This window comes from Corvus hawaiiensis, chromosome 20 (genome assembly GCF_020740725.1).
Source record: "Corvus hawaiiensis isolate bCorHaw1 chromosome 20, bCorHaw1.pri.cur, whole genome shotgun sequence".
Taxonomy (NCBI): Eukaryota; Metazoa; Chordata; class Aves; order Passeriformes; family Corvidae; genus Corvus; species Corvus hawaiiensis.
This window is the reverse complement of record NC_063232.1, coordinates 2,601,837-2,618,371: the sequence shown is the minus strand read 5'-3', so window position 1 is coordinate 2,618,371 and position 16,535 is coordinate 2,601,837. Positions and strand designations below refer to the sequence as shown.

At 42.6% G+C, this 16,535-nt stretch overlaps 1 protein-coding gene across 1 annotated transcript in view; it reads left to right on the top strand.

Moving 5' to 3' along the window:
• The first annotated feature begins 936 nt into the window (after positions 1 to 936).
• Positions 937 to 16,535, top strand: part of MED13 (mediator complex subunit 13) — a 52,647-nt gene continuing 37,048 nt past the window's right edge. Inside the window, exons 1-3 of the mRNA XM_048324404.1 lie at positions 937 to 1,275; positions 3,146 to 3,380; positions 12,687 to 12,855. Coding sequence (XP_048180361.1) covers positions 1,210 to 1,275; positions 3,146 to 3,380; positions 12,687 to 12,855 — 470 coding nt within the window. The 5' untranslated portion in view covers positions 937 to 1,209. The remainder of the gene's footprint in view (positions 1,276 to 3,145; positions 3,381 to 12,686; positions 12,856 to 16,535) is intronic.

The window sequence follows — 16,535 nt, the reverse complement described above, 5'->3', positions numbered from 1 at the left end:
AAAAGGCTGGGGATCGGCCTCCCGGAGACTCCTCCATCCTTCCCCGAAGAGACTTCGAGGGTCACCCGCAATTTCCTCCTTCCACCCTTCTCCCCCTCCCTCCTTTCCCCACGGAAAGAATTTTTACCCAGCGGATGATATTTTGGTTTCGCCCTCGCTGCGAAGAGTATTTCGTTTTGGGGAGGGGGGGTTTCCACACGGGAATTTAATCCCCCGCTGGGCTGCTAAGGAGACTTTTGCGGCCTTTCTCTCTCAAGGAATACCTTCCCCCCTCCCCTGCCCCCGCAGATGTTTTTTTGGGGTACACCCCAGGAAATTTTTCTTGCTCTGCCTTTACGAATTCTTCAGACTGGCCTTGCTTCTGGCCCCTGAAGTTTGTTTTTATGATTTTAAATTTTAATTTATTTGGAATATTTTTGGAGCAGGGGAGAAGAATCTGACCCCCCCACACCCTGTTGCCCTCGGACTCCGAAGAGACGAGCCTGGATTTTTCTCTCTCCCACGGCCAATCGTTCCCAGTCATTCCACAATTTGCCCCTTTCTCATCTGATGACTAAAGGAACAGGAGGAAGCGGAGGGGGGGTTCTGGATTAATTGCCCCCGCTGGATTATTTATTTTTTTCCTGCTTCTCTTGCTTGGCATCTGAGAAGAGAGGAAGGAGGGATGTCAACTGATTTTTACCCCTAGCCCCCCTGGATTAATTACCCCATTTTTATTCTCTTGTTGGATCAATTACCCCTTCACCTTACCTCCTCTCCCTCCCCTCCTTATGCGAACGAGAAGACAAGAGGAACAGGGAGGATTTTGATCTTAATCTCCCGTCGTTGGATTACTTACCACCTCCCTCTTTCTGTTCTCCCCTTCCACGGCGGCTTTACACCCCCGTTTGAGCTCCAGAAGACGAGAAAACGTTCTGAGTTCCTCTTTAATTTTTTTTTTTAATTTTTTTTTTAAATATATTTTTTACGCCCCTCTCCCATACCTCTCTCTCTCCTCGCGGGTTATTTCCCCTGCCACTATTTCGTGTGCGTGTGTCTGTAAATCCCTTATTTAATTGTATTATTATTTGTGCGTGTGCAGAGCCCCCCTCCCCCTTTCCCTCTCGCTGTCTGTCTCTCCCTCTCTCCCTCTCTCTCTCTCTCTCTGTCTGTCTCTTTCTTTCTTGTCGGAGGCTGTGGGATAATGGCGTGTGGGTTGTGGCTGTGAGGATGAGTTCCTGCTTCGTGCCGAACGGGGCCAGCCTGGAGGATTGCCATTCCAACCTCTTCTGCCTGGTGAGTGTCGGCCCCCGGCGCACACACGCCCGGGGCCACCGAGGGAAGGGCTCGGAGCTCTGGGGGAGGGGGAAGGGGCAGTGGAAGCAAAGCAGCCATTTTTAGCAGAGCTTCTGCTGGATGAGCCCTCGGAGTAGGCCCTGCCTGGAGCAGCCAACTCTCCCATGCCCCTCTGGTTCCCCTCCATCGCTGTCTGTCTCGCCTCGCCCCTCCCTCCGCTTTCTTCCTGGATAGTAGCCTCCCTGCAACTCGCCTTTTCCTTCCCTTTCCGTGCCTTCCAACTTTTCCTCCTTTCTCCCTATTCCTGCCTCTGAGCGTGGTATTTCTCGCAGGGGAAGGGATCTGCTGCTCCTGCTCCTCCCAGCCCCACATCTCGGGGAACTTTCTCTTTTCCCTCCCCACTCGTGACATCCCAGACAAATCCGAGGCGAAGCCTCCCTTCTTCCTCGCTTTTAAACGAATCCCTTTCCCTGCTTGTGTTTATTCTGGAGGGCTGCTTTTGGTGATGCCCTCCCTGTCTTGTGTTTTGATGTGCACCATTTTGTAGTCTTTTTTTAACCCAAGTATCAAATCGTTCACATTGTTGAATTTTGGTTGCTCCGAAAGTAAATTCGATATAACTGGACTGTGATGCAATTTTTTGGTGGCTGTGCTGAGCTGTTTCATCAGCTTTTAATGCAAATGAGCTAATCTTAGCTGCCTGCCTGATATTTATGATTCTAGAGATTGTTACAACAATCCTGTGCCAAGCTGTGGCACTCATATTTTTGGACGGAGGGGAATCTGGACAGCCTGACTGTGTCTGCAGCCTGCATCAGGCCTGCAGCTCCATCTTAATAGTGCAATTTTAAATCTGAAAGTCTTTCTGAAGTAGCAACTGTTGCAGGCAACCTTTCGTCTAAATTGCTCTCCTGCTGAAGGTAGGGAGGCTGCCATGTTAGGTTTAAATGTTGCAGTAATCTTTTGTGTGTTGTCATATTGGGAAGACAAAAAATAGTAACTTCTTCACAAATGCCAGCCTGCCTTGCTCTCCCTTCCCAAAGAGAACCCGGGGCAATGCCTCCCCTACCTGCCTTAAGGTGAGGTGCTCGAGTGAAAAACTTAGTGCTAAAACTTGGTGTTGTGGTGTAGATAATCCAAGAATCGTCTGCTTCCCATTACACAGAGTAGTAACTCTTTCCCTGTGTAAGGTCAAATTAATTTTTGCCTAGAAGGTGGTTTAGTGGATCATAATCAGTGTGGATGCAGGTCTAACGTGTAATTGAATGATAAAACTAGGATTTAAATTCTTGAAATGTGGTGTGAGGAATGAAAAGTATGATAGCTCTCGGTAAAATCGGTGAACATGAGAGCCTTCCTGGGGGAGATACAGAGAATTTTTTACAATGGAGAAACTTATGAATTTTTCCAGAGTGGTAGATGGCTGGAAGAATGTGTGATTTACTGTATCACCTATTTCCATGGAGTAATCTTGGATGGAAAAGGCAGTGTTTGCATAAATAAGCAAAAAGAAAGATGTTCCTTGACAAGGCAAGCGTTCAGGAGATTGGACAGTTGCAGTCTGTGAATAATAACATTGCTCACTTGTCTTTCACTCTTTTACTTTAAATCAAATCTGATTTTTCTCTGTATAACCTTAAAGCTGCAGTGAAAATGAGCAGCTCTTGCTTTACTGCAGTTATTTAATGAGCTATTAAACCAGGATGCCTGATTGTTCCCAGTTTATCTCCTAAGGCACACAAAATTTACCAACATGGTTCCCGTTAAATTCTGGGGGGTTAATCCTCCCTTTCTCCCCGTGCCACCTCCTTGTAGCAGGATGTGCTTGCTGGAGGTACCTGCAACCTGATTGTTCTTTTCTCTCCCCCAGGCTGATCTAACTGGGATTAAATGGAAGCGCTACGTGTGGCAGGGCCCAACATCTGCCCCCATTCTCTTCCCTGTCACGGAGGAGGATCCCATCCTGAGCAGCTTCAGCCGCTGTCTCAAGGCCGACGTGCTCAGTGTCTGGCGCCGGGACCAGAGGCCTGGGCGCAGGGAGCTCTGGATATTCTGGTGGGGGGATGACCCCAACTTTGCTGACCTGATCCATCATGATCTCTCAGGTAGGAGCTTGGTCGTACCTTCCTGTGGTCACTGAAACATCCTGGTACTCCTGACATCTGTACGAGGTGGAATGTTGTCTCTAGAAAAGAGACATTGCTGTTACCCTCACCAAATTATTACAGCAGTGATCAACCATCGGCTCTGTGTTCAGCTCACCTTGGACTGCTGGATTTTCAAGAAACGGGGTTTGCTCCCCACTTGTTTCCTTGAAAAAAACAAAACACAAGCCTATGAGTTTTGGCAACTACTTCATGAGAAAGCTGTGCTGAAAGCTATGCCTGTGATTCACAAGTGATGGCTTAAACATGTTTTGATAAGATCCCTTTGGGATCTTGGGCAATTAGAGTTTTCAAATTCAAATAGTAAAGTTCATTTTATTATGTAATAAGAACTGTAGAGATCTGGGCAGCTCTTGAACCATTTGGAATTGTTTTGGTTGGAATTCACACCATCGGTGAGAAGCCATCAGTCAGAAGGAGGCACCTGGAACTAACCAGCTGTTTCCATGCAAAAATCTGTAAACCTTCAGTTTTTATGATTCTTCTCCCCCCTTTTCCTGGTGCTCTGAACCTGCTTTCAAACCCAGCCTTTTGAAAGACTGACAATATTTGTATTTCTCAATAATGTTGTAGTTCAAATTTGGCACCTTCCTTTGGAAATGTTTACTTGTTGAGCTCAATTCCCCACGTAGATGGTTTCCAGCTGCTTATCAGCAAGGTGACGGAGTTAGATATTTAAATTGGGTGAGTCTAAAGGTGAGACTAAACTAATTCTAGGGAAGAAAAAAACCAACCAACAAACACATCACTCTAATTTCCTTTCAAATAATGTACAGTATTCAGATTACTGAAGTGTAAAATGAGACCAAGGTTTGGTGACCTGGTAACCAGAAATTGTTAATGCTGCCTGTGTGTGTGGATAAGCTGGAGAACAAACAGGAGTTTAAAGTGCCACTGAGGAAGTTGATTTGAAACAATTTAATAACGTGTGGAATTTTCATACAAAAATATTGTGATCTGAAAAACAATTGACGCACTGAAATGATGTTTACTTCTTTGAATAGTTGACTTCAAAGATTGGGCTGTTGCTCCTATTCCTGTCTGTCCTGGAACTACAAACTTTGCATTTTAAATGGCACTTACACTGGAGTTTGCTTGATATTTTAGTGCATTTAAGGCTTCCTTATTTTGACCTATAAATAACCTCAGTTTTGACCTGCAGGGAACATCCTTTGTGTGTCTGAGATCTAACTTAGACCCAGTGCTGGGTGTTTTTGGCCTGGGCCTGCCCTGAGCCAAGATCAACACTTGTGTGGAAGGACCTGTGTGAATTTTGTGTGCTTTTGGCTGTGGGATTAAATCAGGACAAGTACGTTTTGAATGGGAAATCCAATGAAGTTTAAGCCATTTGGAAAGTGCAATTTTGTGCTACCTAACCATTAAAATTATTTGTTTGAGCAACTTTCTTTGCCTTCTGTTGAATCTGTCTCCTGGTGATTTAGCACAGAGGGACCTTTTGAAAACAGTGGTGGTTTGTAGCTGGAGTTTGAGATCAGCATCTTGTTTGTGCTTGTACAGAATTACCCTTTTGCACAGGCAGATAAGCAGGTATCATCCCAGGGACTTACCAATTCTTAACCTCTCTTAGGGTATAAGGGAGAGATAGTGGAGGATTAGAGTCTCCCAGGCATGTCTTTGGGTATTTTCTTTGTTCAGGTCACCTGTGGGTGCCTGTGCTTCCACAGAGCTGTTCCACACGTGTTCTGTGTAATGCTGGTACTCCTGAGGCTGTCACCTGTGTCTGGGTGTGGGTTTGTCTGACACCTTGGGATTTGCAGACACGTTTTTGTCCTCTTTTAATGGAAAAGAGACATCATAATCTGTGAGTGTGTGTGAGGCTCTTCTGGCCAGGAGTTGATACAGATCCTCATCAGATGGATTGTAGAGGAGGTGGCTGAGGGGATGCCCACATCTGCACTTTTTCTCTTTGCTGTTACACAAAATCTTAACGTGGATCTCATAGAAGAGAGAATTATGGCTGAACCCAAACAATGTTATCTGACCTTTGTCGTAGCCTAATGGATTTTTTCATCGGTGGACAATTTCTCCTGGTAATTCACACTGCCTTGTTCTCCCAATGATTGCTTGTAACATTTTCAATGGGAATGATAAATGACTTCTTAACACAGGCTTGTTACCTGCAAAATTGATTGGAAATTGTTTGCTGCTGGAGGTTGAGGTGTTGCCTCATTTAGAAGTTTGCTGCTGGATAGGTGAAGGATTGTCCTGGAGGATGGAGAGAAGGAGCAGTTTGTCCCTTAGTGCCTTTGGACAGATTTCTCCTGGGGAAGGGGCCCTTGAGAGAGCCCTGGTTAGAAATCTGCCAGAGCCATGTTAATAACTCTTGGTTCTGGCTCCCTTTGGTATGAAATTCTGCCTGTTAAAGAGAGGTTGGTATTTTGACAGTTTGTGACTTTTTTGGTGATGTGTAGTTCCAGTGAACAATAGGTGTTCAGTGACTGGAACACATCTTGGTTATCAGCCCTGGGGGATTTGAAAAATGTCAGCCTTCCAGAACCCTTTTGTCCCCTTCCCAAGATCCCTCCAAAAGGGGATGTACAGGGTTGTGAATGTACATCTATGTTGAAAAAATAAATGCTATCTCTGTGTTCAGCTGTACCTTCTAGAAGTTCACTCTCTGCCCTGGAGTCACGTTTGAATCCTGCTCATGGCTGTGTTGGAGCTCTCATTCCAAGCCTTGGCTAAGTGTCTTGTTGATGGTCAGGGATTGTTGTTGCCTGGGGGCATGTCAAAAGGAGACTTGTTCAGAGATGCTGATTGATCAGGAATATTGACTTCACTCAATCATTTTTTTTTTTCCCTTCCCTAGGAACCTACTTACTGTACATACAGCCGAAAAAACAGAGGTCTATTTCTAACCCAACGTAGCTAGAGGCAGACAGAAGTTAGTGAAATGTTATTTTAGCCTCTAACAACCTCAAAGGTTATGTTTTTGTTCTGACGGTGAGGCTTGATTATAGTAATTCTTGCAACTCAAACCTTAAAGTAGGATATCTCTTCCAATTTCAGAAGGCAATGGTCTCTCACTGCTCTGATCAGCAGTTGTTTTATTAGAAAGGTTCTTTCTTATTTTCATGTGGCTACCTCTACACTTGGATTATTTTTTTTTTAAAATTGACTGTAGATGATTTTAAACCTGAGAACAGTCGGGTATGAATTATGTACAAGACATAGTCCCAAGGAAATGGTCACAATTTGATTAATGCTGGGATAGGGGAATGCTGCTATATGGCTTTGACCTTCAAATTGCATCTTTTAAATGGTGAGCTCAAGATGCATCTTTTTCATTCTGGTGTCTATTAGATTTGGTTAATTTACTTTAAAGATTAAAGAGTTGTCTGTCATATATGAAGATAATCAGTTTTTGTTTGCTGAACAATCTTGCTCATGCTTCTGTGAGGGGGAAATGTATAAAAATATTGCTGGTTGGAGGAGATCTTGGAAGAATCCTGATGCTTGTTTGTGTGGTAAAAACAGTCATGGCACCAAAGACTAATATGTGTTGTGTAGTTCTTGATGCATGTGCATTATAGATCAAATCCCTGTCCCCAAAAAATCAGTGAGATTGTGCTGATGTCAGCACTGAGTGTCTCATTACTCCAGGACAATGGAAACCAGAGGATGAGCCAGTTATCATTCCAAGGGGCTGCAAACCCTGCCAGTTGCAAGGAGTTGGCAAAGGCAGCTTGGAAAAAGAGTTCAGCCAGTGATGCTTTTTTAAAATAACTATTGCTCCCTAAGATCGTTTAACTCCTACAGGAAAAAAAAAAATACAAAAGGAAAGGATGCTTTTAAAAACATTTTGCACCTGATGTGAGCACGGTGAGCTGCAGCCCCTTGTCTGGGAAGGATCTGTGTGTTCTGTGTCAGTCAGGAGAGGCATTCCAAGTGTTCTTGCTGCATTGATGCTTCAGCATTTCTTTAGTCCTCCATGTTAGAGATGTAGCCACTTAAGCAAAACTGCTGATAAGCATTATGCAAAAATTACTGGAGCAGTTTTATCAAACTTCTGTGACGTGCTGTGAGCTCAAAGGTGACAAAGATTTAACTTTTTTCCCCCCTTTTCTTTCTTGACCAACATGTGTGTGAAATCTCTGTGGAGTCAGGTGAAAAATGCTTTGTCACAGGCAGTGAGGATTTGGCATCATGTCATGTTGGTTGTGTGTACAATGTCACATGCATAATGACCTGGATAAATCAGAACAATGAAATATGTTACTTACACTGTTACATGTACCTGCATATGGAATTACTCAGTGAAGGAGGAGGATGCTGGATCATTTAGCTGGCAAGTTCCTCAGCTTTTCTTGTGGCAGTGTAGCCCAGAGCAGCCAAACTTACACCCCACAAAGAGTGAGGGAGAGCAGTTACCTTGTTATCCTTTTAAACAGCCGTGGCTACACTCTTACAGGAAGGTTCTACTTTTAAATTGTCAGTATTTAGAAAATATTCTGCTGGGTAGAGAGCATAAAACCTCTATGTGTGATACTGGTAAAGGGCAAGCAGCACAAAACCTAACCTGGAATGGTGCTGAGTATTTTCAGTGTGGTATTTTGGACAGTTTGGGTATCCAGAGTCTTGTATTGAGATTCTGTTCAATGACTGGAGATAAGAGATACCACTCTATTAGGAACAAACTTCAGTTGTCTTACTCAGATTCTTAAATTGATATTTTAAAATTGTATTGGTCTCCTTTTTTCCTGCAAAATCTGTTGCTTCTCACTTGTTTCATAAGGGATGTAGGCCCTCAAAACAGTATTTCAGTAGCTTTGCTGTGTAAGTCTCACTTTGAGCAATTTAAGGTATTTCAAAAATCTGTTTTTTAAATAGAAAAGTTTTACTCAAAGTGTTTCTGTCATATCGTTACAATATTGTGTACTGCAGCAATTTCACATTGCTTTGCTTATTTACTTCCCTTGGAATCTGAGGTTTGTATAGGAAACTTAATCGTGTATATCAGGTTTGTCAGTGTTTTTATAACTGGCAAAGTCACATAATGGCAAAAAGGGAGCCTGTGAGGTAAGAAATGCTTCCAAAAGACAAGTCTCAATCATGATATGAAAGAATGGATTTTTTCATAAATCCTGTGTAATTGAAGTAATTGGGGGGGATTGTAGTCCAAAGTGGAGGCTTTGTTTCTTTGCATAGTTTATTTTAGAGGTTCATTGAGCATTAGGAAGATATTTTCAATGGTGTGGTAAACACTCAGCCTGTGTGAGAACTGGTGCTTACTGGTGGTCTGTGTGTTAAAGGAAGGAGGGAAATCCTTGTTCTTAAAAGTCTTGTTAAAAATTGTATTTTCAAGTCTCTGTACTTACAATATAGATTTGTCATTATGTAATATATATTACTTCTTAGAAATCCTTGATTAATAAATTTGGCTAAAGATCTGTGAATAACAATAGGCTTTAAAAAACTGACATGAATTAAATTGTAAGGTTTAAAGATACTCCTTTTTCAGAATTCACTAAAAATTGCAAGAGTTTTATATTCTCAGGGTGCTCCAAATTTTTTCTTCACTTCTCCAAGAGCAGCACACAGACAGAAGGGCGTAATCAGTAAAAATGAACTTTACTGGTTCAGGTTAACTGTAGGAAGAATGGAAAGGAGAACATAGAAGTACTGAAGGCAAGTGGCCTCCAATAAAATTGGAAATATCAAAAAGGTGCTGACTGAAAAAGTTTATTTATGTGTAGCATGCAAATTGCTTTTTCCTGGCCATTGTTTCCATAAATTCCTCATTCCCTGATAATTTTTAGCTTCATTTGAGGAAAACTGTCTAATATGTGATGTAAAGAGAGAGGGAGCAGTGGGATATGGGTATAAATTGTTTAATGGAGTGACATAAAGATAAGTGTGCTGGGGAAGAGTTGAGTGCTTTGGACAGCTGAGAGAACTCATCAAAAATAAAGTACTTGTAACCTTCAGGTTGCCAGAGCACTTTTGTGGATAACACTTGTCCATAGTGAAATTGTGGCTTAGCACCTTTTGAAAATGAGCCAGCAACTTATTTTGGTTTGTTACCATTATCAGATTGAACATTTGAATTTATTGTTTAAGGAAGATTAGAAGACAAAAGTGCCTCTTCCTCTCCCCCTCTTTTAATGAATGGTTTGCTGTGTACAGTTTTCTATTAAGTGGGAGGGGTTTTCTCATGTTGAGAAACAACAGTTCGAATTAAGAAGAAAAATAGTTGGCAGATGTGAGCAGATGTCATGTTTGCTTCTCTCCACCACTAAAAATGGGGGAAGGGGAATGACTAAATAGATTTCAGAAAGTCAGAGAACACTTACTGCTGGGTTTTTTGCATGAATTGGAATAATGTTCTGAAATGAGGGTTTCTTGAACTGACAGCTTCTTTTACCTTCCCTTTCTGTGGCAAGGTGCACTTCAGTCAGAACAGGTGGTCCGGGTTTGGGTCCTGGTGAGCAAACATTGGAGTTTTAATTGTGATTTCCATCTCATGCCTTACATTTTCCCCACATAACACACTCAACTAAGGACTCTCTGGTTCAGTAATAATCTAAGGGAGGAGAGCTTTCAAGAGTTACATCTTGAGGCAAGTTCTTGCCTGGAAACTTGCTTGTAACTTGGTGGTCAGCACAGCTGATCACGGTAAATGAAGCACCTGAGTACAGAGAATGGAAACCTCTCCTTTGTGTCCACAGTGTGACCATCAAAACACTGTCACTTCAGTCTCTGCAATTTCGGCATCTTCTGTGGCATTGCTACACTAATATGCCAAAACAAAATTAGGCATAGAACTGGAATTAGCTCCTTCCATTCCCTCTTCTAGAAGGTCGTGGATGCAGGGGATGTGCTTGGAACGATTCCTTGAAATGACAAGAGCCATGTACAAACCAAGTCTGTAACCTTTGAAATGGTGTGGAGTTTATTGTGCAGGTAAAGTCCAATATGACTGAGCTCTGGAGTTAATGTTTGCTCTGCTGAGCTGCTTTTTGGCCCTGCTCTGGAGCAGAGTTGCTGCCTGTGGGACAGGGCTGTGCCTGGGGCATCCACCAGAGCTGGAGCTGGGGAACAACCTCTGTGCTTGGCACTGGCACTTTACACCCTTTGACTTTGGACTTTTGTTGCTTTTTGTTACAAGAGTGGTGTATGATGTTTCTTTAGTGAGTTACTGTGTTATCTTGTAGCTTTGCAGTTTTTGAAAACAAGCTTTTGCTGAACTCCAGGCTGGAGTAAGGTGGTAGGGTGGGAAAGGCGTGGTGAGGTCTCTGCTTTGGGAAATGCTGCTCCTTGTTTTTCCTTGTCTTACCCAGAAACTTATTTCATGGAATGATTCATCTGTAATGATGCACACCTCCTCTTTTATAAATGATGGGGCAGGTCTGTTTATTCTTATTCTGTCCCTCAGAGTTACCGGGAGTAACTTTCTTCTACTCACAATACTGCTCGTGTGTGAAAATGTACTTTTCCCTGTGTGGAATATAGCAAAACACAAACATGGTCACCACATTCTGGTTCCAATAGCATTGAAATTCCCTTCTCTGTCATCCTTGTCTTAAATATGGTTTATTGTAATAATCTGTAAGGTTTTTTTCCTAATTAAAACTCTTAGGTGTCTGGTTTTCTAGATGCTCTCTAATTTAAGGATACCGAGACTTTAGTTAATAATATTGCAACCTTTTAAGCTTGTAAATGGCTTCCAGAGAAAGGTGAAGGGGCTTATTTCCAAGGGGGATTTAAAATGCAAGGACTTGGCTGTGTTGCTGAGGTTTTCTGACCATGGAGCAAAGCAGTGGAGCCAAAATGCTCTGTGAAGGAGAGGTGAGCAGGCAGGGCACTGCTGTCAGACCTGTGGTGCTGAAGCAGAGCTGGACTCAAGCTCCAGTCCCTGGAGATGTGCAGGGACAGTGAATGTGACAGATGAGCAACCTGTTCTCACGTTGGGCTCTGTGTGGAGGTTGGAGCAACGACCTCCACAGGTCCCCTCCGACCTAAATTATTCCATGACTATCCAGAGACTGGAGTAAAAATATGTCTCCTTATCTATGTCAGACAAACTTCTCATCTCTGCTGCTACCTGGAGTATAAAAGCAATGGCATTTGAAGAGTAACTCTGCTAGGTTAGTCCAAGGATACCAGGAGCAGATCCTTAGGGATAGATGTAAAACACAAAATATGAGGAATTAGAGCCATAAAGGTAAGATCTGATTGCCAGTGGTTTAAGGACAATATCTCAAGCTTTATTATCTTATCCTCCTTATTAGTGTTGCTGGGGATGAGTGATATCAGATGTATCCTGAGAGACACCCCAGGAACTTTCAGGTGTTCCTTGTTTTACCTGGGTAAGGGAATTCTAGTGCCAGTGCAGCTCTTGGGACCAGTGCTTGTGCTTTGAGGGCCTCTAGACCCCGTTCAAACGCTGAGTAGGAGCCAGAGTGGTGGAAGAGTTTGCAGTTTCTTGTCATAAATCTTGCTTTTCCATTTGGCAAATCAACTTGGCTTGTGCAAGTTGCATTCCATGCCTGTGTTTGATTTGTAGGGCACAGAAGATGTCAGTGTTTGACTTCAGAATCCCATTGGTAGGAACTGGGCTTTGTCTTGCTGATTTTTCTCTTCTGTGTGTACACCAGAAAGTAGGGCTAGGCTGCTTAAATATCTTCATTTTTAATGTTGAATTAAAGAGATTAATGACAGTTTTGAGTCTTCTGAGGAGACTCAGATTGCTCTTACCAATATTCTGAATCTGAGTATTTTTTGTCATCTCTAGCAAATTGTTGATCATTGAGGGTCAGTTGATTGCTGACTTTTGTTCCCAGCTTTCCTCAGTCAATGCTGCTCAAAAGACACCAGGATATGTTAAAAGTCTGGCTTTGGGAAATTTATTTTTAAGCCTAATTGTCACCTAACTCTGCAGGATGAGTAATTCAGACTACCCAAAACACGAGCCACTTCACAGACAGATCACACAGTGCTTTTGCAGGCTGAAATATGTAACGTGCTGGTGCTACTTGTTTCCTTTTGTGTACAAATAACTTGAATCTTCTTTCCTTGTGGGGGCTGAGATATTTTTATAGCTGATCACTTTTAGCAGCTCTGTTATAAAGTAAGTAGAGTTATCTGAACATTACAGGCTGGTTTTGGTTGCATGTTATGCTGTGAATATCTTAAAAACTTGTGAGAGAGAAAAGGGCATTGTGATATGTCTGAAATAAGAGGATGGAATTCAGTGCTGATTTCTGTTTTCCCTGTGCCTTGCAGAAGAGGAGGATGGGGTTTGGGAGAACGGGCTCTCCTACGAGTGCCGCACTCTGCTGTTCAAAGCCGTGCACAACCTGCTGGAGAGGTGTCTGATGAACAGGAACTTCGTCCGCATCGGCAAATGGTTTGTGAAGCCTTACGAGAAAGATGAGAAACCCATAAACAAAAGGTAGGAGGCTTTATTTTGCTTTATTAGAGAAGTTGGAGGGTCTATTCTTTGTGCTAGAAGAAAGGTTTAATTAAGAGACTCCTGTGTATGATTTATTCTGGAGCCTGGGTCTCTGCTCTTTCTTATTTTTCTGCCTTTTTGGAGTTCTTCAAAACTTTCTTACAATGGAAGGAAGTAATGCTAAATGTGGTAAACAATGTCCTCTGTGCTGGTGCCCATGTCCAGACCATGGATAATGGGGAGGTTGGGAAAGAAGGTAGAGCCTTCTAGAAAGCAAGAAAAAGATACCTGAATGAAGAGATACCTGCCTTGGACCTGCAGGTTACTGGGACTAATTCTGCCAGCAAACACCAAGAAAGACTCATTGTAGAGAGCTCTTTGCAGATCCCACCTGAGCTTTGGATAAATTCCATCCTATGGGAGATGCTGAGCGTTTGGAATGTCAGCTCCTGGTCAGAAAGAGGGTGGTGTCTGGGAATGCTGGTGTTAAAAGAATCCATGTGGCCTCCACACTGAGGGGGAGGAGGGCAAGGAGAGAATTTTTGATCTAAATTGGAAGGACTTCTTCTCATGGTTCTAATGTGGTTTGACACGGTCTATGTTGCCTAGCAATAAATAATGAAATGAATAAAAACTAGGTTAGCTGGAACAAGTTTAATCGCTGTTCCCAAATCAGCTTTTAAAATCCAAAGTAATTTAAAGCTTAGATGATGGGGTTTTTTGTGTGGCTTTTTTGTGTGTGTGTGTGTTTATGTATAATGTGTTAAATCTTGCATGCAGGAAATTTTAAGATCAGTGGCTTTGCTTTTTGGGTGTGGAGTTGGCCATTGTTGGCATCTTCTGCAATAAATTTAAACTTGAAAGAAATTTAGAGGCTGTTTTGGAGCAAAAGAAGCAGAAGCACATGTTTGTGTGTGTTTCTATTAGTAGTTGTGAACTGCTGCTTTTAATTTATGTATAAACTTGTCCTTTAGTTCCAGGCATTTCTTTCTCCACCCTGGCCAGGGCAAATGTTTCCTCTCCAGGGTGTCCTTGCCCATCCATTTTTTTCCTGTGTGTTGTTGCTATAAATCAATAGTAAGAAGTTTACTTTTAACTATTTTGGCCAATATCGTGTTGGCACAGTCTGGGCTTTCCTCCTTTGAGGAACTGGTTTACCAAACTGCGATTTTAAACTAGCATTAGTTATGTCATGGATTGTCTTGGAGTAATTCTGTAAAGCTCTCTAGAGCAGCTGGAAAAGCTGATGAAAGCTTTTAAAATAAAATAGCAGTGTTTGTTTAATTTGGAGGCTCTGCTTCTTTTTTAAAGAAGGTCAGAATATCAGCATGCTTGATGAAAATAACTGAAGGAATTGTGTGCTTACTCACACAATTTCATAATGTGTAGCCCAGAGCTACTGGAAAAATATGTAAAAAGCTTTGGCAGATCTGTGTAAGATATTTTATTGTTGAGAAATTTCAGTATTTCTTACCAGATAGCTCGATACCATGTGATGCTCTGAGCACTGGCTTTTATAGAATGAAGTGGGGGGAATGGTTAACAGATGTGTATTCTCGTGGCAAATTTGGCTCATCCCTTCCAGGAATATCTAGAATTGGGATATTCTCTGCTCTCAGGAAAGTTGGGCTCTTCAGAGGTATCACTTCAGGCCTGTGGGAGAAACCCAAACACTGCCATGGGTGCTTTGTAATGCCACCTCTGTAGCTCCAAAGTCTGGAACACTCTTCTAGTAAAAGGAATATTTCTCTCATGGCAAAAGTTAAATGTGACACTGCAGCAAACCCCACATAAAGAGACTTGCAGCCAGCCTGGAAAAAGCTCTGAATGTTGCACCTAGGGTGCTGATATGTTTCCTACCAGACAGTTGGTCTAGAACTAACAGAAACTAAACCTTAATACAACCTCTGCATATTTTTCATTCCTTAGGATCCATTTAATCAGCCAAACCTATACAAAGTTTATAATTTCTTTTGTAGATGTGGCTGACTTAATTAAAAACCAAACTAAACTCCCAACAGCCCCTCTTGTGTTTGTGAGTACCGATGCACATATCTTAAGAATCAGTTTTGAAGCTGTATTTTTGTCTTTCATCTCATATTACTTGTGGTGTCTTTGGGACTGTTCTTTGCATTAAGGTTCAGAAACCCTGTGAAGGAATTCCTGTGCCTGTGTAATTTGAGGTAATTCGGTATCCTGGGGATGTGAAGTTTGCTACCAGCGTGCTTTGGATCATAATTTATCTCACCCTGCACTTTGGGGCTTGGCCAGCCACTCTAGAGACTTGTTCCCCATGTTTTACAACTGCAGATTTCAATCAGGTTGGTTGTTCTTGATGGAAATCTTTAGTTTCAAGGAATTTGACTGGAAATGGAGCAGTCAGTGCCCTTGGTATGGAGGTGACTCCTTCCCCTGGGCTTTCTGGGGCTGTGGCTGAGCGACCTGTGGGACCTCAGCCCTGCTCTGTCCCCCTCTGTCCCTTTGAAGGATGTGCAAATAGAGCTGTTTCTTTCATTTGAAGCTGATCCCGTCTGGATTTTTCCGAGTTCTGTTTGAAAGCATGTGCTTCCAGAACGGGAGATTTTCTGTGCTCTGCTCTCCCAACAATAGCCGTCGGTGGTGGTGCAGCAGCCAGGAGGCTGTGATTCTGATAGGTGTTGGGCTGTGATAACAGCTCGTCCAGCAGCTCTGGCTTCCTGTCTGTTGCTGTGGTGGGGTTTTTTTCCTCCTTGTATAAGGTTATATTGGGAAAAAAAAAAAAAAAAGTCCAGGTTATTGTACATTTAAATTTTAAAAGGTCAGTCCCAAATGTTCATAATTGATGCCGGTGTGGCACATGAGCAGATGACAGGGAAGTCAGAATGAAATAGTTTTGAGTGTTCACTGTTTAATGATGTGACTCCTAAACAAATAAACTTATTAAACTAACCTCTATTATATGATATCTCTTAAAAGTTTTGCTGTGGGAGCCTCAGCTGTTTGCGTTGTGCAGTCACGTGCTGCGAGGTAACAACCGTGACCTGCTCTTCCCTCCCTCCCCTGCTGCTCCCCAGTCTAAAACCAGCACTGAGGAAAGTGAGACACTCGTGGATGGGCTGAAATTTGATCTCTTAGAACAAGTCACACGGTTACCCTGCCTGGGGAAACTCTCTGAGGTTTTCACGTCTGCTGGTTCCACTCCTGGTTGTAGATGGGGCAGGGATGGAGCAGCTCCCTGAAGGGAGGGGGGCAGTGTGTGCTGGGGTCTTGTTTCCCATTTTTAAGTAGGTGATTTCAGTTTTCCAGATGAATAAAAGACTAAAGAGAGGATTTTGCTAATGGTCTTTGCAACTAAGCAAAAAAAAAAAATCGTCTCTGTCACAGCCTGTTTTGGTCACTTGGAGACTACAGACGCTCAGTAATGTGGTTTAAATGACTACACATTAAATTAAAATTTGACAAATAGGAATGTCATTTTCTTTTCTCCTTTCCAACCAACTGTGTTGGTATTGCCACTTTCAAGAATACGGTTGTGTATGGTTTATTCCAAAATCCCCTCAAAAATGTGAGATGGAGACTGTGATCTGCTTCATCCCACTGTCTGTCTGCCTGTGCTGGTTGCACTTCCTTTGGGTGAGACTGTTCCTCTTACTCATTAGTGCATTAGTGGGGTATACCTGGAATAAATATGATTAGGAAAC